Source organism: Condylostylus longicornis, unplaced genomic scaffold, assembly GCF_029603195.1.
Source record: "Condylostylus longicornis isolate FDR11 unplaced genomic scaffold, ASM2960319v2 ptg000014l, whole genome shotgun sequence".
Classification (NCBI taxonomy): Eukaryota; Metazoa; Arthropoda; class Insecta; order Diptera; family Dolichopodidae; genus Condylostylus; species Condylostylus longicornis.
In genome coordinates this window covers 1,082,910-1,108,127 of record NW_026577983.1, presented here as the reverse complement: position 1 = coordinate 1,108,127, position 25,218 = coordinate 1,082,910, and the positions used below count along the sequence as shown (strand labels likewise).

Genomic DNA, 25,218 nt, shown 5'->3' with positions numbered 1-25,218 from the left:
TACGAGTCCTCATACTACCCGAACCTCTAAAAAATGGGACATCTTAAGTGTTTTTTTAATATTAATTTTCTATTTCTATTGTAAAATTGGAAAATAATGATCGGGAAAAATATATTGCTCATTATCGAAATCTGGGTAAATTTAAATAAGAGCCTTAGCTAGTCACCTTCATCACAGCGATACCTTAAAAACTCACTCAATGAAATATATTTTTTAATATATATATACATACATAACATACTTGAACTCCATTTAAATTTGACTCAATTGAAAAATCTGTTTCACAATAGCTGTCATACAGTTTCAAATGTAATTTGGTTATATCTCCGGAAATAGTGCGCGTCTATACAATAATGACATTTTGCATAATCGAAAATAGTACTCGTAATATGGTCATGGCTATAATTGTCTTTACGAGTATATCAACTTGCATGGTCTTTTACAATAGTGTCCATATAATTTCACTAGAAATCACGTATGAATTAAATTATAACAGGACTACTATGAATTATGAATTGCCGTAGCGAAAACTCTTATTAACTCTTAGCGAAAAAACTATTAGAACGATTTATTGATTGTCAACTCTAACTATTCTTGTTTGCAGTTAATTTTAAGGATTAAAGCTGAATAAAAGTTCAAATAAAATAATTCCAGAGAATTCAGTCAGAAAATGAAATAAAAACACAAAATACATAAAAAGCAAGTTAGGTTCCCCAATAAACAGAGGTTGGGATCGTAGATTTATATATGTACATGTATTCCTATATACCTTATATACCTGTATATTATATACTTATAAAATAATATGATCTCATGAATTTCATTTTATTTTTATCCTCTTTAATAATTTAAACTTGAACAGTAGGATCATTTGGTACTTTGCTTTTATATTTCTGTTTTTTTTTCCAAAAATAAAAAAAAAGGTTAAAATATATAAAGAAAAAGAGAAAGGTTTTCATTTTACTCTTCCATTTCTTTTTTTTTTCTAATCCTTTTCATTATTCATTCTGTAATAGAAGTTAAATCAGCTTCTGAAAGTGGCAACTACAATAATATATTCACAATATGTTAAAAACAAGGAAAAAATATTAAATTAAGCGAATAAAGTTTGGCTTTTTTCTTATATGTGTATGTATGTAGATATAACTACATACGTATATAAATATTGTGATAGAATTCGACAGAACATGACTAAACAAATATACTGGAAATGTATGTGAATTTCAGAATATTTAGGGAGTTAAGTTCAATGTGTAATATACTCACATTTCAAACGAGAGTATTGACATAAACGGGTCAGTGTCGAACATGCCAAAAAATAATTTCTTTTTAGTATTGTTTAAGAATTATTTTTAGAGATCGCAGTTTAATCTTTATATTTACATATGTATTAAAAGGAAATGTTGGAATTTTTAACAATAATGTGATGTTGTTATCTTTAATTTTAGCTTTTGTTCGTCCTTTACAAGTTCAGGTAATTTTTTAAATTATACTACATAATTTAGAAAAATTACCGACACCAATATGATTTTAACTATAATAACACTTGCCACTACAATCGAATAACGTGATTTCATAAATTGCACAAAAAATTCAGGTCCAAAAAAATTCCTCTAATTCATACAGTTCCTGCAATATTGTTTAATTTTATTCAAAACTCGTTTTAACGTTTATTATTTACTATTTCAATTTACAATTTTTTTAACCAACTTAACCCAATTTATTTTGTTGCCTTCCAAAATGAATAAATGAAATAACAATAAACTCGGCCCTTAGTTTTAAATTTGGGTCTAAGTTTAATTGGCATTTGTTCATTTTACTTATTAAGGAAATTGATTTAAAAAATAAATCAGAAATTACGCAAATATTTTTCTAAAAAATTCTCGAATTTCGCTTGACTTCTATAGAAAATTCATTGTCATTGCTTAAAAATTTTAATTAGACTGCTCGATAACTCGAATTTTCCAAGTATGTATATTCACACATGTAGAAATTTAAACATAACAATGCAAACATACACCCGCAATACTTTAAAGATAAAAATTTAAAATTTTTGTTTTTAAATTCAAAAAAAAAATAATCATTTCAATTTTTTCATTTTGCGTTCTTGATTGTTGAAATTTTTTACACGCTTTTTACATAATACAAAAATAATAATATTCTAAAGAAAGGAATTCTATTCTGTGCAGGAAAACAAAAGAAAAACTAAAAACTTAAAAAACCTTCAAAAATTATTAAGCAGTCAAGCGAATAACAGTATCATGCCCAATTAAGATTTTATGAAGATAACTTGGTCTATACTACAATATTGTATAGCTAAACATAAAATGTACACGTAAATGCAATAATTTTAGTTAAAAAAATAAACGAACGAACAACAACCAATTTACAATGTTTGTGCATTTTCATCAGTGCATAAACAAATGTAAAGAACAATAAAAAAGGTAAAAAATATTTACGGTCAAAATGAAAATTGAGAAAGTTTTCCAAATAGAATTTTTGCTGGGCAAATAACAAAAATTGATAATATTTTTTTATCCTTACAGCATTAGAAAATTTTATATCAATAACTTGTAACAAAAATTTATTATAATTGCAATTTTCAAAATAACAGTGTTGTGAAATTAAGAAAATAATTTTAGAATTTAAATTAAAATTTCATGGCTCAAAAAAAAACCAGACAAATTATTATCAAAGGAATCTGGGTTGATTTTTGCTTTTAACAATGAAATTTTTTGAACGTAATGTAAGTGCGTCAGTGGACGGATTTTTAAACAGTTTTCTGAAACTATTTAAAATACGGCGAAATGCAAGCATTGCAATTTAGGCCTAAAAAGAAAGCCTGTACTGCTATCATAAGTTAGATTTTATATTAAAAAATTAAAACTAGTTTTTATTCCAATTTTAATATTATACCTCTTATTTTAATTTCCATAATATTGCATTGTAATTGTGATTTTTCTTCCCATTTATAGTAGGCTTGTTTTCAACTTGAAAACAAATTTTTTACAACAAACTACATAATATTATGTGGTAATTATTCTTACCCTTTATTTCACCTTCGTTCACTATTTTTCATTTTTTATGTTTTTATTAGTGTATTGCATATGCTTACCGAACAAAGAAAACTTAAAAAGCTGTAAAATACTAAAATAAGAATGAATAAAAAATTTTATTTTTAAACAAACACATTTATACCATATAAATTTTCATTTTACCTCATACCTACCTACCATCTACAGTGCCTATCAATTAAAACATGGCAGCAAGAGGTCAAAAAGTATAAAAATTAAGGATACCCTTAATAAGCGTAACTCATGCAATCTTAGAACGTTCTTATGTTTAGTATTTTTTAAGATGTTAAGGAAAAAGAAAAGAAAATTGTTTTGTTTTTGAAGTCTTTATACCCGTACGAACGTATGTTCGAAGGGTATACTAAATTTGCCTTACCGTTTGTAACGCTAAGAAATAACGGTGTTAGATATAGACTCAAGTGTATGTTTTTGATCAGCGTCAAATTCTGAGTTGATTTAGCTTTGTCTGTCCGTCCGTCCGTCCGTCCGTCCGTCCGTCCCAACGATAACTCAAAAACTAATTGAGCTAAGTTCACCAAATTTTCACAAATGATTTATTGTAGTAAGTGCCAGAACCCTATTTAAATTGGACATGATCGGGGTACCGGTTCGGGTAGCTGCCATACAACTTCAAAATTTATTTGGCTATATCTCAGAAACTATAAAAGCTGTGGCATTGAAATTTCACACAAACGAATATATTAGTAGGGCCAATATGTCTCATAAAACTCGTTGAAATTACTTGGCTCCTTCTGGTACCTGCCATACAACTTCAAAAGTTATTTGACTATAGCTCAGAAACTATTAAAGCTATGGTATTAAAATTTCACACAAACGAATATATTAGTAGGGCCAATGTGTCTCATGAAAGTCATTGAAATTACTTGGCTCCTTCTGGTACCTGCCATACAACTTCAAAAGTTATTTGACTATATCTCAGAAACTATAAAAGCTGTGATATTGAGATTTAACACAAGTGAATATATTAGTAGGGCCGATGTGCTTGATAAAATTTGCTAAAATTTCTTGGCTCTTTCTGATAGCTGCCGCACAACTTCAATAGTGGTTTGGCACAACCAGTATTTTGAAAAACACATAGTACTGAAATTTTGCATAAATTAATATAGTAATACGGCAACTTAAAGTCATAGTCTGCCCCATAGTCAGTTATGGCATCTTTATTCACACAAAGGACAACAAATTCGTACGGGTATCACAGAGTTGACAAGGTCAACTCTATTTTTTTCCTCGTTTTTTCCTTAGCTTTAATGAATTGCGGAAAGGGTTAATTTTTGTTACCGGAACTTCTGTAATTTCTGTAAAAAAAAAAAGTTGTATTCAATTTCTCTTTACGATAAAATTTTTGTAAACATTTTTTTATTTTAAAAATTTTTATTTAAAATACATAGAAGTATGCATTGCTTGGAAAACTTTTAATTGCACATTTCGAATATAAATTGCAGATTTTTGAACCATCTACAGGGTTTGTAAACTAAATGATAAATATATGTAAAATATTTTAGTAATTAAAATTAGAACGAATAGAAAGAAATCCATCTTTGTCGAATGTTATGGCAATGTCGAGCAATTAACAAATTTCCTAATTGTTATTGTTAATTTACTTAACAATTTTACATATTAATCACTCAATTAACACTCAAGTTTAACACTCAACTTATTTCTTAATTTAATTCAAAATTTATGCGGCCCCTAAAAATATGCAATTTTTTATTCTTTTAAATCTTTTTATTTTGATATTTAAAAAAAACTTATTATTTCAACATATAGATTAAAATTCAATTGAATTGATGTAATAAAAAAATGTAATGTAATTTTAATATAATCATAAAACTGTAATTAATTTCAAAAATCATAAAAGTCCAATTAATTGTATGTATGAAGTTGAATTTTTCAATTTTATGTAATAATAATAGTAATAATAATGATAATAACAAAATTTAAAAAAAATAATTAAACGCAAAATATGATGATTCTGTCATTTTATGAATTGGTTTTTAAAACCAACATTTTGCGCATAAATATATGCAATTATATTTTAATTATTAATTTCAATTACCACTTAATTCCAATCACTTATAGTTAATTATTATTGAAATAAATGTAATTAAAAAAAAAAAATTTATGCTAAATTGAAAATATGTGAACATACACACACATGAATAAATATTAATTAAAAACTTTAATTATAGCAATTCTTTAATTTTAAAATGAAAATTATATCCCTTTTGTAACTGATAATTAAATAATCCTGGTTAATTAAATTGATTTTTTTTTTGTTTTAATTGAATTATTATTAAAATTTTATTGAATTTGAAAAAAAAAATTTAAATTAATTTCATTTAAGTGGAAGAATTAACAAGCTTGTAATTGTTTTCATTCTAGCAATCATAAATACAATTTGATTTTTAAGAAAAATCTTATAAACTTGTCAGCTGTTAAAAAAAATTTAGTTCAAAGCTTAACATAAAATATGTGAAAATTGTTCTAGTCCTTAACTTTGAAACAAATATGCAAAATGCATTGACTCACTTAAAGAAAACTTAGAATAAAGCTTAGAAAATTTAAATTTATATTAAATTGAGAAGCCTTCAATTGGATGTAATTATCGGTTTACTTAAGGTTTTTCAAGGTACTAGCTACGTTGCAGATTCATTCAAATCGGCTTCATTATCTATATTATCAAACTTTGTCTCATTATCGGCTTCTCATACAAGCTTCATCATCAAAATTGTTTTACAAAGTTCTTTTTCATCAGTAAATCGAAATCACAAAGAGACAAAGTTTTATAAGTACATTTTTTACACAGCAATTTTTCGTTGCAACCACAAAATTTATTGCTTCCAAATAATAATCATTAATTTCATTAAGATGAATCTCACATAGTTATGTAATAACGGAATTACATCCTGTTATACGGATTTAAACCTATTTTTATTCCAAACTTAAAGTTCCTTATTTGAAAGTAAATATAATTTAATTTGCTCTTGTGCGTAAAATTTTTCTATGTCAATACTTTAATCCTTTATATTTTCATATTTAAAGAAGTAAAAGCCTTAGATTTTATAATACAAGATTTTCTTGTAAACTACTTAAAAGCAAACAAACAACATTCTCTCCCTCTTTTATTTTTTATTAATTTACTTTTAATTACAACTGAATTTTAAGAATAAATAAATACCATTTATATACCTTATAACTAAAGAGAAAACTTTTAAGAATTTTATGCTTCAAGGACTTATTGTGTATATAGTCTACACATTATGTAAATAATAATTTAAATTATTTTTCATAAAATATTCCATATACATACATGTGTACGTTCATAAATACGAAGAAATCAAAAGAGAAAAGGAAGAATACAGGAGAAAATAAAAAAAAAAACAAAATTTGTTTACTTTCATTTTAATTTCTAATTATGACTCTAATTTATGGTGAATTTTATATTTTTCTCTTTTACTTCTCATTTTTCCTTAAATTTTAGATTTTATCGTGTATGAAAAGGAATTTCAAAATACAAAAAGGGAAAAACAAGAAAAAAAACAAAACAAAGTAAAAAAACATTACTAACTGTTATTAATGAAAAACCTGCTGTTGGTAATTTGGTATTTTTCATAAATTTGGATAAAATTTATTAATTCCCATTTTATAATTAATAATTATTAATAAATTTTCTAAATTTATTGAGTTCTACTCGTACGTTTCGTTTATTATATAGGTACTTGTCAGGAAATATTTTTTTTAAAAAAGGCACCCTATGTGCACGTTTTTTAAACATAGAAGTTGAAATTTCAAAATTTCTATATATACGTACATACATTTATTGTATAACATTACAAAACAAAATAAAAATTTTATATTATTCAATTTCCTACACAAAATTAATATAAAAAATCTATTTAAATGATATTAAACATGAAAACATGGAAAAGGATTAATGTACAAATGTAATGAAAGGAAAATTAATTAACTACTTATATACTTTAACAATACAATTGATTATATAATTCGAATAATGACAGAATGTAAAATTATAAAGTATTAAATTAATTTTTATTTTTTTTAGTAATAATAACCGAGCGTATTGCTTACAATAAAGCAGGTATTGTTATCATATGAAATTTTTCCAGGCAAATTTTTAACGCAAATGTTTTTCTCTACGTAACAGAAAAGCATAAAGAAATATTTTGGATTTTGAGTTTTTTAAGATTTTCGAGTTTTGATAAGATTTTAAGTTTTAGCCCGCCTAAATGTGCACTCATGTATTTCAATTTCGAACGAATCGATTTAAACCGATTGATCAATTTCTGGGGTATATCAAGTCTCAGCAACTGGAGTTTTACTTCATTCCGAATTTATATTTTATACATTAAAGAAAATGTTTTTTTAAAATTTTATATATGAGCTCCCGTTTGGCGATTTTATTAAATACGATTTGATTAGTTTTTCGTGGATCAGCCAAAAATTGAACTTTTTATGTGTGCTAAGTAAAACTCCAATATTCAAAAACGAATCCCAAGAAAAGATTTTTTTCTTATAGACTTTTCCAATAATTTTGTGAAGCTAATAAAAGTAAATTACTAAAATTTGTTGATTATGTGGTGACCTAATCAATTTTGTTTTTTATAGCACTGTATTAAATTAAAACTATTAAGAAATATGGCATTGCTGGACGACATTAGAAGTTCATTATTGTTTTTTTTTACCAATTCTCATGAGTATTTTAAAAATGCAAGTTATTAAATATGATTAAATCATATAATGTAGTTGCAGCGCTATGAAAAATTACATCTAAATTGATTGTTATTAAGACGTTAGAATAATGAATGAATTAATAGCGTTGAATTATAAAAAAATTTAAAAGTACACCCAACGTGAATTGGAGATTATGGGCAAATTAATTCTGTGTTCGCATACGATTAATAATCTTAAGTAACCCCTACATTATTTTGGTTATTTTGGTAGCACATTAATCAAAATTTAAATTTAATTTTATGGAATTGAATTTGAAACTGTGAATGCTTTAGAATACACAGTATTTGTGACATATTGTTTGTTACAAACACAGTATTTGTAATTGAATAATATGTAAAAAGGTGCCTCAAATAATGAAAACCGAATAATCAAATTTTATAGCTGTGTTCACCTATAAACCGTAAGTTGCAGCTTAAAATCAAATTTGTAAAAAAGAAAGTTTTCAATTTTTACTCTTTTTCAGGCTACATTTTTTTATATTCGTCATTTAATTATCTCTAAAAAGTTATTCCAAAAATTTAATTATGGTATTAAAATAATTAAGGACTTGGAATATGGATTGGAATTGTCATGCATTGTGAACTTTTGCTGAAGCTTCTCTTCCATTTTTAATCACATATTTTGCAAACCTATTTCTTTAACATTATATGAAAATAATTACTGTTGAAGAGTTTAAATATAGAATAAAATATATTAATTAAAGCTCTTTAGAAATAACATTTTTATACCATTAAGAGTATAGAGACATCGGATTGAAATAAAATCAAAGATTACTGAAATCCTGTTAATAGCTTAAAATTATAAAATAATTTTCATTTAATGAGTTTAAATTCCTTTTTTCTTTGAACTTTTCAACACTTATGAACCCATTTACTTTCAATTTATTTTTTATCTATATATTATTATATTATAACATGTGTATGCATTCTCGTATTTATAACATTTTATACTATCCCTTAAATATTTTTATTTTACTGTAATGATTCTATAATGAAGCCATTCAAATAGTTAAAATAAAGCACTGCACACACATTTTATTATACAAAGGGTATAGAAGAATATTTATGTGAACATGTACATATGTAGGTACATATATTGTACATATATAATGTATACATAAATAATAATGGCCCTCTTAAGAGCATTTTGCGAATAACAGAATTCTATAAAATAATTTTTATGTTCAATTATTCCTTCGTATAATATCGAAATTTCAATTTAATTTTTCGTTTTATAAAGCATAAAAGGTACATAGATTGTATTACCTACATACATTTTCAAATATATATACAATTTATTCAAGTTCAAAATTATTTAGAAAAAAAAAGGAAAACCGCAACAATCCTCCTGTATACCTTTTTTCAGAATGCCTAGAGTTATTTAAGTATGACTATACATTATATAAATGCCGCCATTAAAGGAAAATATTAAAATATACAGCATTATTTTTTTTCACACTTGTATAACCTATGTGTTTAAAATATGGTATCAGAAATTTATCACTCTGTTTGTAACGAGGAAATAGCAATTGATGTATGAGCAGCTACAATAGGTTGAGGACCATGACTTAAAATAAGCCAAAGCAACATTCTTTCGGTTTGACTACAAATTACTCGTTTTTGGTAATAATAAAATAAACGCTTTTGTTATTCAATGTTCAGGATCATAGGCGAAACTAAAGATAACAAATGAGGCAAGATAAGTAATCTTCGATGAGTCATTATTATAGTGTAGATGCTTAAAATTCTAAAATGCTCATCTTGTAAATTAGGTGAATTTTGTATAAGTAATATAATGATTATTTCGACAAATATGCAGAACCCTTCATGTACTAGCTTCCTTAACCAATTATTCAGTTACATATATCTTAGAATTGAATTTGCAGTGCTTAAATTTTAAACAAACATCCAAAAAATAGTGATAACATTCCTAAGGATACCATATAATTGACAGGATTTGTTTTATCAGTTTTAGTTTTTATTGTTATCATTATTATTATTATTGTCGTTGTAATAACAAGTGGTGGTCTTCGGTTACCCAATAAAATATATTTTTTTTTCTTTGAAAACCTTTATGTATTACATATGATACAATTTTATTATCATTTGCAAAATCAATAATATGATGTTTTACATTACGTTTTGTACAATATTTTTGCCAAGAAAATAGAAAAATTGAAAATCAATTCAAGTAGCAATTCATGAAAAATTCTATTGAATTTTCACATTTCGAGAAATTGTTTATTCACAAAATAAGAAAAAAAAGGCGTAAAAATTGTTCAAAAAGAATAACATATAAAAAATTATTTTCTATCGAATTTATTTTTTTTGCTAAATTTTTTATATACAAGTACAATTATTGTAATTTTAGAACTAAAATTACTTGGTATATACATAAAAAATACATACAAAATCATGTACGTAAGATAATATGTTATACAGAAATGTGTATTATTAACAATTACAATGTATATGTACACTCTTTCTCTTCAACAATAAAAAGTGTACTTTGGGATATTGAAATTAGTTTCGTGTCCAATTTATTAAATAGTCAAGTGCTCTATATATATACACACACGGTATATAGAGAGAGTTAAATTTGGCAAAACCCCAAAATAATTCTTTGGTATCCTCCAGATTAAAATAAAAGAATAGCTGCCCTGTTAAACAGAAAATAAAATTAAAATGAAAATCCGATAATTACGTTTTTATTGCGGTTAACAAAATTTATATATGCTTATATTGACCAATATATGTATGTACACTATGTAAGTTTTATTATGTATGAGCCTGCTTTTCATGTATTTATGTAGGGTAGTAGATTGAAAACGGAAATAAAAATTCTAAAAGGACAATTTTTATTGAACATTTTACTAAAAATTAATTTTTTTCTAGTTAGATATTCTGAACATGATGCAACAAGGGTTTTATTTTAACAATTCGAACAATTTAACAATTCGAATTAAAGCTGATGAGAATAAAAAAAAGCGAACAACTTATTACTGTGTACTCGTATGTAATGGAAAATTTTCGTAATTTTCATAGTTTTATTGCAAATTTGTTTTGATAAACTAAAGGGGCCAGTATTGAGTAAGGGTCTAAATTAAAAATTTTTACAAATATTTTTTCTATTATATTTTTAATATGACCTCTAAAAAGCGATTCTTATTAACAATTTCATTACATTTTTTTTTAGTTTTTAGCTTTTTAACAATAAATTATACAAGTAATATCAAGGTTTTTCAATTCCATTCAGCTTATTATATGTAAATTGTTGAATAGACGATTATTATTAATTTCTGATTTAAATTAGACTGTACGAATGGTTTATGAAACTTAAGTATAACTTTGTTTTCCAAGTTATATGTATACTTTGGTAAGGGACAAAGATAGTTCGACAGAAAGGAGAGGTAGAAAAAAACAATTATTCTATAGTAATGAAAAATATTGCACACAAAAAAATTTTATAACTTCCAGCTTGTGTGTTTTAGGAGAAAAAAGATATTGCAGTCTATGGTCCACGGCATAAAAGCAGTCTCCATACATACTAAACTTATTAACAAAAAATTTATAAAAAATAATTGTTAATTTCAAAAGCTGATTCGTAACAAAAGAGAGGAAACTTTTTGGGGCTTTAGAGCCGTTCGATTCACATTATCAAAAAATTTTCAATTTTGAACCGCTCTTTATCGTAATCTGGAATTTAGACCATCTTACTTACAAACCATTTTTAGTTATGAAGTTGAATTTTCCTTAATTTGAAAATGCCTTAAATTAATTCGCGATACCCTTTAGATTAAACGTTGACACATTTCTGAGATAAAGTAAACCTAAAAAAATTAAGAAAAACTAAATACAAAAAATTTACTCATGAAAATTCAAAATGGAAAAACATTATTAACGCACGATTTAATTTTCCTTTTCTAAAATAACATTAAAATAAGGACGACATTAAGTTAAAGTTTATATTTTCGAGATAACGTTATCGATTTTTTATATCAGCGCCACGTATAAAAACATGAAAATGCTTTTTATAAAATGCCATTTTCCGTACTTTCCCATTTTTTTAATATTTCTGTAGTTTTTCTTTTTTCTTGATTATTATAACGCACTTTTACTCAAAAAGTATTTCTGATTTCAAATAACCGTAATTAAACTATCTGAAGCGTTAAAATAGACTGTAAGTTTTTTCCTAATGAAAAAATAACTGTTTTTATTTTTTATTTCATTTTTTTCATACAAATTTCCTGATTATAATTTTTATCCTTTTATTAAAAGAAACGTAATGGTTTTGTAGTCAAACTTACATACCTATGCATACCGGCTGTATAATGGACAAAGTATCGACTTACTGTGAAAAATTCTGTAAAAATTCAATAAAAAATTTACGGTTAGGTAAAGATGCTGAAAAGTAAGCTGTTCAAAATTCTATGCCTTAAATTGAAGCTTAATTGAATCTCTGTCAAAGATCACAACAAAATTCAAATTTAAATTCTATGTTTTTTAGGTACTTACGAGTATATTAGATATGATTAGAAATATGCAGAAAATTATTAAGAATCTTCACGTAACAGTGCAACGTAATATAAAGCATTTACATAAATTTTTGAGAGATATTTCTATTGTTTCATTTATAAAAAATACGCATCGAGACTAGACTAAAATGTGTTTCAATTTCATGCCAGTTTAAGTATGTATGTATTTTTCTTCTATTTTACATTTCTGGAAGAAATCATTAAACATTATTATTTAAACCAATCAACATGAGTATTGAGTCATGAGTAATTTTTTGCTTTGAAAATTAATTTTTCCATATAGATCGTTCAAATTCACAGTGCTGTGTTAATGTATACATAATTACGTGAAGATCCTTATTATTTCCAAACCGGTATAGTGATCTTATATAATTATATTCTTTAAACAAAAATTTGGTAAAAATAATTTATTACAAATATTGCTTAATATTTAAAATTTAGTAGGCATGCTTTAAAATTTCTAATTTTTAAATATATGAAAAAATAAGAAATTAGTTCATTAAGAAATTTACAATTTTTTCATTTTAAATTTTTTTTTTTTTTAGAGATTTGACGAGTCCATTCTTCTGTACGAAATTGCATTAGGACATCAGATACAATGGTAAGTAATAAAATTGTATTTAATATAATATTGAGAAAAAAAAATCATTCTATTTAATAATCATACAATTTAGAAAAACATGCACACACATGTATAGTTTTATGTATACATATGTACATACATATACATATGTATATATGCAAAAAATTTTGAAAATTCTGAACAATCTTCTTAATATTTTCGCAATGTGGAAAATTGGTTGAATTTAACAAGGATGAAAATTATACAAGCATAATATATCTGTGTGTGATATTTGTGCATTTAGAATTTAAACTGTGAGCGTTTTGGGAATTAGATATTGACATAAAAAGCACATAATAATCCCAGCGTACAGCGTTCTTTTCACCAGTCCATACACCTAAGTGAAGAGAGAAGTAATTATATTCCAGTAGACAAAATACATATTTTTTAAGAAAATTAATATCAAATTATTAAAATCTCGATTATAATATCTCGACACATATACATAGATATATACATATTTAGAGATTATTTTAAATTTTTGAATGGGAATGCATAAGTTTGCGTAAACATAAGTTATTCTTGCACATATTTTTCATACTTATTTTTTAATAATTTTATATAAAATTTAATTAAATTTTATTTAATTATTCTCTTTTGTATTTTTACAAATAATCTAACAAAGTTTATCTCAAACTCAAAAAAAAAAAATTAAGTTTTGTACTCGTAGTCTTTATTTTCCTTTTATCAAAAGTATAAAAATTCCGCCTATTCCGAATGTTTGTCTCATTCAGTTCAGTTCAGTTTATTGAATTAAAAAGTTATTTTTCAAAAACCAACTGCAAAATCATCTCCAGTAGCAAAATGAATTTAAAACAAATAAAAAAGAAAAAAGGAACATTAAAATTTTTCTATATTTATTTGCAAAAAAAAAAAAAAACAAAAAAAAATAAATAAAGAAAACTCTTTAATTTTCTCCATTTTTTGCTTCATTTTCTTTCCTATATTATGCATTGACGTATAAAACGAAAAGTTTGAATGAATCCTCAACACGAAATATCCATAAAATTTAAATAAAGAAAGAAAACTTTCTATAAAATTTTCTTATTTTTTCAATTTTTTTTTTATTTTTATTTATTATTTTTCTTGTTTTATTATTCAACTTTACTCTGATTTTCAGAAATTTCTTTCAAGGTTACAAAACGAAAAAAAAAACTGGAGAATACAGAAAAAATAGAATTTTTTTAAGCTATTTTAGCACATTTTTTTATCAGATTTTTTGAATTTAAAATTTAATTCGTACAATCACTGTTATTAAAAAATCTCTTTTTTACATAATGTAATTGCTATATACGTGTTAATTATACAAAATACGTTGTCTATGTGGTTCCATTACAAGAATTGTAATCAAGCACATTCAGTTTTGTGATTTTAGTCCATTTGAATGTAAACTTATGTTAATTGGGTTTTTCAAATTTTCATAACGATATTTTGTGTATCATACATGTAGGTACTACCACTATAAAAAAAATCGAGAACCTACAATAGAATATCAAATTGCAGCAATATCAAAATATTTTCAAGCTAAGTTTTTCAGTTTTCATGAAGTTACTGTTGTGAGACTAAAATATTTTAAGTTTCTTTTATTATATTGAAATTTATGCTACTAAACATTTGTGTTTTTAATTAAATTGAAATTTTTCAACTCAGAATTATTCATCACACCGCTATTATTTTGCACGCAGTTGTACATACACACATACCTAATCTTTTCGTTTATTTTTTTTTTTTGCAAAATGTTAAAAAACTTTAAATCGTGAAAATTAATAATGATTTTTTATACTGAAGAGAAATGAAAAGAACTGGCATTAGGATACTACAAAAAAAACCATGATAATAACAAAAAATAAACTCCAAGAAATTTTTGAAAATCTCATTTTTAATAATTTTGGTAACTTGTATATTGTAAAAATTACGTTGACTTAAGAAAAGGGTCTCCTTCCATTCTGTTTATACCAAAACTTTGAAGAAGTATTCAATTCGTTATTCTTATTTTAACTAGATTCGTTTAACTTATTTTAACTATTCTTATTTTAACTTCGGCAATTTAAATTTCATATTCGTTTTACATAAACAATACTCTGCAAATTATATTAGGATTCCATTTCTTTTTTAGCAACTCTATGAATAATAATATATCTCAAATATTTTTAATAAAACTAACCCAATTTTTCATAAAAGAACAAATCTTTTAAAGTAAATGAGGAAAAATGACATGATAATTCCATAAAATATTCATCAACATTCAAATTACAAAATCTCTTCTATTATTAGTGGAAAATGCGATAATAATTCAAAAATAGCAATTTAATCTGTTAATCTTGAATAATTTTAAATTAAATTGATATTTCAAAATTTTAAAATGCGAATTACAATTCTGTATAAATTTGCATTTTTGAACCATAAATCTATAATCATGCACACCACTGTATATTTAATGACGTAATTACTGTATTTAGTATGGTGGGTTTGTTATTGCAGAATGTTTTTTTTTTTTATTTTTTATTTTGCTATTCCGTTTTTGTTTTTTTGTAATACTTTTTTCAGTCACGTGCTACATTCTATCTTAATTTATTATTTATAAAAAAAAATATTGTATTATAGCAACGTATAAATTTTTGTATGTGTGTGTGGATAAATATTTGATAGCAGTTATGCAATTTTTTCATAAATTTTATTGCGCAATGGGAGTTCCTAAATAATCTTAAAAATATCGTGGAAAAAAATTGTATTCGATAGACGGTTAGAGAAAAATACTTAGAAAATTTTATGGAAAAAATTTTATTATTGCATTTTAAATTTTATTATGGCCTTTGTATTTTAGATTTCTTGAGTACCTTAATAATAGTAGGTACTATTTACAATTTGTTTTGAATTTAAGTTGTATTCGCCTAGACGTGAAATTGCATAAAAATTTTATTGTGTGCTTTCTCTTGAATTTACTCTAATTTTGTAGATAAATATGTTATTTATAGATAAATTGGTATTCATTCAAATAATTTAATACTTATTGCAAACGTTATCCAATCAAGAAGCTGTACCTGTATTAATTCATGAATTTCTAAATTACTAATAGAAATGTATTAAGAATCGATGTAGATAATGTAAATTTTTATGAAATTTAAGGAAATAATTTTATAGATTAATACTCTCTAGTTAAAATAAGAAATAAATTTCAATAAATAAAATGCAGCAAATTTCTTACAAGTTATTATAAGAAGTTATCAGAAGAAGTAATTTCATATAAACAATTAGTATAATTTCTTTTGAGGTCTATACTGCTTCACAAATGAAATCCACATGGATTTTAACGATTAGAGCAAACCCTGAGGCAAATTACCAACATCCTTCTATATACCATGAACTTTCAAGTCATCTTTAATTTGAAGATATAGTAAGGCGCTCTATTTAGAAATCATTGAACTGTCGGAAACTGTAAAAAAAGACATTTCTCTTTTTTTTTAAATTGAAAACAAAAGTATGAAAGCTTTTTTTTTGTTCTTTTGAAAATATGAAAAAATTTTGTTATTATTTTTCATAAACACAAGCTTCTGTTCGCAAATGCAATATGCCATATACTTAAAAGAATATATACAAGTACATTATGGTATTAAATACATATGGTACTTTTTCTTTTGTGAACTTTGTATATATACTCGTATATATATTTTAAAATACTGTAAGAAATAAAATCAATAAAATTTCCATTTTATTTAAATCAAAAATAATTTATACATTTCTTTTGAAATATTCTTTTTAATTTAAAACTGTTATAATATACATATGTATGTATGGAATGGTATGGCATGTCTAGAACTTTAAACCCTATATGTGCGCATTTATGCATTTTCGAATAATTTTACTTATCGAAACAATTTTATTTTAATAATATTTTTAAAAAAAGCACTTTTATTCAGGATGTTTCGCATATGGTTGCAAATAATTTCATGAGAGAGTGGTAGGAGCTTCTCTTACAGTTGATTGATGGTTCTTTATTTTTGGTCCTACATTTTTTTTGATTAAACATAGTTTAACAGTAACAGCAGTCAAAGTCAGAATTTTTTTTTGGATTTTTTTTCTCGAAAATTTTTGTTATTTTTTTTTTGTTTTTTTCGATGTTATATACACTTTTTTGCTAGAAATTGATTAAAGATAAATCCTGAAATTATTTGTAACATTATGCGAAACACCCTGTATATGAATTATTTAACTCATAGGTGCATATCTAAAATGTTAAAAATACGATTTTAATTATCAACACTTTCCGATTTCTAAAAAAACAACGATAATCACATATTCGTAGAAGTTCAACATTAATTGCGAAAATAATTAAGTACATATACTAATTTTGAGCATATTCAAATGCTTTCATTCGTTTCATAAAGGCAAATTGCAAAATTAAACTATAAACTATGACTAAATGACTAAATCCAAGGTCTCTTTAACCTTCACACTACAATCAATTTTGACCCGCGGACAGACAAGGTGTGCGATTCCTATACACATTTAATTTCACAAATTGCCTTTTGACTCGTCTACAGTGCTATAAAAAATTTTTTTCTGATTCTATACAACTTATTGATATTCAATGCAGTTCAGAGAGAATGTGTTAATATTTGTAAATAATGTTTAATATTTTCTCTACTAAAATTTCATACAGGACACTAACATAAAATAAGTAAGAACAAAGTCATACTTTTTTAAAAAAAATTGCCTAACTCAAAATACCGCATTTCGACCATAAAAAAAGGCACTTTATTTTACAATTCTATTTTGTTTTTTTTTTTGTGTAATAAATTATACCGTTAAATTTAACCTCTTCATTTAGATATTTTTATCATATTAAATCCTGTAATATTCTCAAACGTACTGAAGCAGAAAATTTTTTTTTCGTACTCTTCCCCCCACATTCTAACCACTGCAGGTTTACTATGTTTTTGTTCATTTTCTTAATCTACATCTATACGCTTTGATTTATTTTCTGTATACATATGTACATATATGGTCTTACTCCTTTTTTATATATTTTAACTTTTTATCCTAGAAAATTTAATGTTCCAATTTTTGAAAAGCCTACAAAAAATTCCTTTTATCTGCCATAACGATGTGACATTTCATTTTAACCATTTTCATTTTTTTTTGTTTTCTTCCCGTACATGTTTTCTTGTTTGTATTTTTTGTTAGGTATGCCCGAAATTTAATAAGTCCTTTGCAAAAGAAAAAAAAAAGTGAACATGTGAATGTCTTATGATCTGACAGATTTACCTCTATATTCTTTTTTTTTCATGAATTATAGCTTGAACCTTCTTCAGGTGTTAAATATGATATCATTCCTAACATGTTTAGACGTAAGAAAAGCAAAATTAAAAATAGAGCAAAAAAAAAACAGGAAGACTCGTAAATATTTCTTTACTCTAATATCCTTTTTGTTCTTCAATATGACAAGTACATATAATATATATTTTTGTAAATAAAAATTTGGATTCTATATGAAAAGCTTAAGTACATAATAGGTACATAAGGTATACACATAGGTATACACAATGTATATAGGAAGAGGAAATACGAGTACATTTACATTATTACCATATGGCTTTTTCCATCAAAAAAATGAAATACGAATTGATATTCAAGTTGTATGATTTATTAATATAGGACATGAACTATAAATAATGTAAGGCATTCAATCAAAATATTATTGTAGAAGAAAGAAAACAAACACAAAAAAAATATACATGCGTAGGTCCTTTATATGTGCATGAGTCAAAAATGTCAACTTACTGTTGTTGACTAACAAATCAAAAAAGCAACTCCAACGCTTTTATATCACTTCCATTTCATATCAATAAATTACAGTAATAATTTAATTTTAATTATTCATTAATTTTTGTTTTTCTTCTTTTATTTCCAGGAGACCTCTAACAGCCACTTGCATGAATTCATTGTGAATAATAAATATTTCAATTCAAATTTGTATTCCATTAAAATAAAAAAAGTACCAAATAATATTAAAATAAAACTTGAGTTAGCATTATTAATAAAAAACTATAAAAATGCGTCCACCTATTTCTTCAACCAAAAATGATGGTGTTCATTCAGTAGCAGCACCATTACATCGGAAAACACAAATAAATCAAAAGGAGATATTAGCTGAAAATCAAAACGTTAAAAATTATTTAACAAAGAATTCAAATACAATAAATTCTTCTTGTGAAACAATTGAAATAATATCACCTATTCCAATTCTTATTGATTCAGATACAACATCAATAACGAATGATAGTATTTTTAAATCACAACAGGATTCTATAATATCTCAATCGAAACAGCAGCAACAAAAATTATTTGTTAATTTCAATGAAAATCCTGCAACATCATCTACAGGATCATTATTAACATCATCAAATGATACAATTGGCTTTAATTCAACAACAATACCATCTCAATTATTTAATTCAAATAATACTATTACGTCACATTCCTCAGATTCGTTTCAACAACAATTATTCTCAAATCAAGAAGAAGAAGAACAAACACAACAACAGCAGTTTTTAAATGACTCAATAAATTTACGTAAATTAAAACGTCTTTCAAGCGATGTTAGCGATAATCGTTTAAAAAATAATTGTTCAAATCAATTTAACAATTTTAATAATACTTTTGTTTCAGATAATTTTATTAAAACAAATTCAGATTTAGATAGCTTAAAATTTGATCGTTGTTCTCTTAATTTAAATAATACATCAACAACTAGTGAAATAAATTTGGTTAATAATTATGTACCAGATTTAATCACTGATAATAATACTATAAATAATATTCAATACAAAAATGTTCCTAGTAACAACATTATAAATATAAATTCTAATATAAAAATTAATAATACAAATGAATCGATTATAACAAATTTTGAATATCCTCATAAGGAAGAAGAATATAAGCAAGTTGAATTTTATTATAAAAATGAAAAAAATAATCCATTATTATCAACAACAATAACAACAACACGAAACGCAACTAATAATATATTAACGAATAAACCGTTAGATAAAGAACCGTTACTTAAATTAATTGATAATAATATTACCGATATAAATGAAACAAATCGAAATATTTATTTAAATAAGAATAGTGCCTCGTTAATTTTAAATAAAAATAATAAAGATCTTGCAATAAATAACGATAAATTTAGTGATTATAAAATAAATAATTGTAATAATTTTAATAATAATATTAATAATAGTCATAATAATATTATAAAATCAACAATATCAACTACAACAACATCACCTACAGAAATAACAGCGGCAACAACAACAAGTGTAGGAAAAAATAATTATATAAATGAACGTCGATCAAACGGTGCTAATATACGAAATAATTATAATAATATAAATATATATAATAATAGCTGTGATACCGTTACATATAACGCAGAAAATTTTGAAAAGAGTAAAAAAAGGAAAAGTTTTCCCATCAATAATTACGTACAAAATTTTAAACCAATTAATAACTCTAATATTGATTTATTTGAAACGGATCAACTTATAAATCAATCACCAACAGCAACAACAACGGCGAATACAAATCGAAAACAATTATCGTACTCTTGGTACGCTCCTGTTTATAGTGCATTACAAGAAGAAATTGAACAGGACTCAAGGGTAAGAAAATTATAAAATTCTCTCTCATTATTATTATTATTTATAAAATATTTTGAAATATTCAACATATACAAAATTTATTTCCAAATTATAAAAATAATTAATATTTTTTAGCAATATGCAATAAAACAAATTTATTTTGGTTTCTAATATTAACATTATTGAAAGCAGAACACGTATGTAACTTTAGAATTTTTCAGATAGAATCTGAAATTTAAAGGAAAATAGCAAAGTAATTGATTCCATGATTAACACTAAAGACAAAAACATAAAATAGCATTTGTGCTCTGCGCCGAGTCGGGTAAGCGAGATCTGTCGAATAACTAGAAAACATTTTGCGCTAAATTTTCAAAATTTTTGAAAAATCAATTAAAGTGATTTTATTTTTCCGTCATTTAAAAGTGATTTAATTCTAATATAGTTCTTGTAAAGTTCAACTTCAATCAAGTTTGATTTTATCAATCGGAATATTTTGGTAATTGTCATAAAATTTTTTAAACCATTAATATAACTTTAATTTAAAAAAAATTGTATTTATACTTAAACTTAATCAATATAAGAAAATATAATGAGAAACCAGAAGAACCTTAAAATATTTCCCTCTCTTTACAAATAAAAATTTTAAAATTACAACTTAAACATAACAGAACTGAATAAGGTGTACATAGCATAAAATTGAAATATGTTTACGATTTGATATTCGATATTTTACTTGACAAGTTGTCATATCATCATTATTGTCTACGTCTATATTCTATTACATAAACAACAACATACAAAATTTAATATTCACTGCTTTTAACATTAAGTACGATAACTATTTATACAATTTTTGTAAGTATTGAATTCCAAATAACCTACCCTAACCTAAGATATTTACTTTCATTCCTATATAGATACACTTACCTTTACTTACCTAAAAATATTATATACATTTGGACTAAATCATTGGTTTGTAAAGTAGCACTTTTCATAATAATAGCACATTTCTCTTCAAGAAATTAAAATATATTTTTTTAAAATATAGACTTTAAGCAGCCATAACTCTTAGAAGAGGGCAGCATAAAATATTATTTTTTGGAAACTTTTTTTTTTTTAAATCATAAAAAAGTTAATCCAAAAGTATATCAAATTTTAGTTCTCTAACTTAAAGAGTGTACAGACTTGTGAGTAAGCGCATGAACGGCCAGACTAATGTGAATTTAATAAGCAAATTTTTTTCACAATTTCATTGGAATGTGCTAAAAATCGAATTATTCTAAACATGGGAAAATAATATGAAACCTTTAACAGATATTTCAGGTTTCGTTTAATGTGGTTGTAGGTTAGACACTTTACAAACATACAATACATGTGCTTATGTATTTCTTAAAATATTCATAAATAATTATGTACACAAATACATAATACATTAATATACATATATGTATATAATATTGTGAATAAAATAAAAATATACTGAGCATTTTTTTTTATAATTCAACCATATGTGAAATAAACTTTCCTTCATTTTATTTGAATACGATAACGTTTCAATTTTCTATATTATAGCAAATATTGAACGCTATACTATTCACTGCTTTATAGCAATTGTTCTCAAAATTTTTGAGTTTGCGGTACACGTAGAAATATTTTTTAATATTTCGCGGCACTCTTTTGATAAAACATTTATTTATTCATTTGTTTTGGCTTTGGTGTTGTCATCAAGAAATATAGACAAAATCTCATTATTAATGATTTGTTAAATATTATGTATTTAAGGAAACAAGTCCATTTCTACATTATAAATAAGTATAAGTTATAAATTTACTTTGGTAATTTGTTACTATCCGTTTTATATTAGATCGAGCAATTTATAAACACAAGTTTAACTCCAGCATGTTTATTGAAATTTTGAATATCTCAATGACGCGGAGCTCAAAATTTTTTAAGCAATGTTGCTAACATTTAAAACTGCTTTTGCAAAGCAATGACTTGTATTATATCATATTAGACATTAAGACGTTGTATGTATTGGTATAAATAAAGAGACGACTTCCTTATTTTCAAAATTTCTTTGAAGAAATCTAAAAATATAAATTAAATATCCAAAAAAAAAATATGCTGGAATATTTACTCGGCATAACATTTTCAAAAGGTTGAGAAACACGGCGCTATAGAATTATTCAATCAGTATTTTCTAAAATCTTATTTTTGAATATTGTAACTATTATGCATGATTGCTTTTTAATGTATATCGGATACACAGAAACTGTACAAATAAGTTTTGATACAAAAATTCCTGAAAAAAATATAAAATTGATTTCCTTCAATAAAATAAATATGTACATATATATACATATGTACCTTTATATTATGTAAGCAGTTATATAAATTTTATGTACTTTTGTCTAAAAAAAATAACAAGAAGAAAAATGCACAGCGGTATTATTTTAAAAAAGTCATCATAAGGTTAAACACATACCTAATATTAAAAAATCATTGAATCTAAGTAAAAACCGTTTTATTTTATTTGTAAACGCTATTTTGACAACCGACTCATGATTGGCAAAAACTTCGTACTTCATCACGATTTCATTGCAATTCAGAGTATTAAAGTAATAAACTAGTAAATTTTTTGAGACTAACAAGGCAAAAATCGGAAATGGACTTTCTCCACGGTTTGATCGAACATATTTATAAATAATTTAAATTTTTTGAAATTTATTATTCGAGTTCTACTTGTGAGCGCAATTAATTGAAAAACTTTTCAGAAAAATTAGATCGTAGTAAATTAACTCCTTTTATTAGAGCCAAATCTGGAGTTTTCAGAATATATACTAACAAACGTTGCTGGTTTTCGTACAATTTAATTCGCACAGAATTTTCCAATTGCTTGGCATTTTTTTTAAGAAACACAACATTTACCTTTAGATTGACAAAAATTTGAACTGCATAAATGACACTTATATATCTATACATATGTGTATATAGATACAAAAAATTTTAATACTTTCGTTTACATAATTATAGTATTAAAATTCTATAAATATTTTTCTGTCATAATTATATTGAAAATTTTAACAAAATCATATTAATTGGCAGTATACACCCACAGGAAATCGATTTTGAAGGTTTTTTCCACTGCAAGTAGACTAAAAATTAATATATATATTTTAAATTCTTAAAGCACCACACTTTAGAGACATATACATTTGTGTGCAAAAATTTTTGAGAGATGAAGAGATTAATTTCCTTTTAAATATTTAAGTTCATTCAAATGTTTACAGAGTTTTAAACTAGTTAAGTCAAAAAATGATTATCGATTCTTGTTAAAGAATGTCTAAAATTAAAAATTTCGAATTTAAAACAAAATTTCCCTAATTAAACAATTATTTAAATTTCGTAGAAATAAAAAGAGTTTTGAAAATTCCCCAAATAATGTTAAAAACTTTTAAAGATCCGATGGTGCAAGAACAAACAGTAAGCTTATGTTTTTCTTTGATAACGTTTTCATATGTGCTAAAGACTGTGTACGAATATGAAAAAATTTTTCAAATAAAACTTGTTAACAAAATTAATATTTTTTCTTTTACAATTTTTTTTTTTTTTTAGAATTTAAAAAATAATTTTATAATAAAACTTTTTGAGTAACAGTTGGAAATTAATTACTCTAGCATTTTTTCATTTTTGGAGTTAAAGAGATTTTAAATATACTAGGTGTTTTTTCGATTCTTTCACATTATAATATCAACAAGGAATGGAAAAAATTCAGTTAAAATAATAATTTTTTTAATTAGATGAAATTTATTAAGCCAAATTTTATATAAGAATGGTATTACTACGTTGATCAGGAATAAAAATAAAATAATCACTTGTACTATGCAATTTTTTACATTACAATCAAAGATATGACTAGTGACAAGATTATTGTTTTTATTAGCATTTGTTTTGTATCAATAAATCTGTTAACATAAAAAATTTCCAATAAATAACATTGAGTAACGAATTGAGAATGATCCAACTCAAAAAACCTACCGTACTGAAACGTACATTAATTCCAAAAATTTATAATCTCCCATTTACATGTTACAAACATTTTTTGAAAACAAAACATTCCCTAAAATAATTTCATTTTGAAAGGTTAAAAAATTTTTTAACAAAAAATAAAGGGAAAAAAAAAGATTTGCAATAAAATTTAATTTTTTCCTTTTAACTCAATATTTTTACAAATTAAATGAATGCCTCTACACATGTATGTATAATTAACTTACATTATACGTACATCATGTAAAATATTCAGATGAAATTAAGATGAATGAATTTAAAAGTATATGTACGTATACATATGTATATTCATATGAAGCCATTAAACGCAAATGACAATAAAAATGATAAGAAAAATAAAGAAAAACAGAACAAGAAACAAAGAAAAAAGGAAATTTTTCACAATCATTACGTATTGTAATTGAAACGAAATGTAACTTTCCTGAAAAGGGAAATTTCAAAAAAAAAAAAAAATAAAAAATAAAAAATCATCAAAATTAAAATCAACCAAATTTAAGAATTCGG

General features: G+C 24.4%; 1 protein-coding gene across 1 annotated transcript in view; it reads left to right on the top strand.

Annotated features, from left to right (window-relative positions):
- The first annotated feature begins 12,924 nt into the window (after positions 1-12,924).
- LOC129605779 (homeobox protein 2-like) overlaps positions 12,925-25,218 on the top strand; it is an 80,175-nt gene continuing 67,881 nt past the window's right edge. The window contains exons 1-2 of the mRNA XM_055515716.1: positions 12,925-12,982; positions 18,915-20,667. Of these exons, the coding sequence (XP_055371691.1) occupies positions 19,057-20,667 (1,611 nt within the window). The 5' untranslated portion in view covers positions 12,925-12,982; positions 18,915-19,056. The remainder of the gene's footprint in view (positions 12,983-18,914; positions 20,668-25,218) is intronic.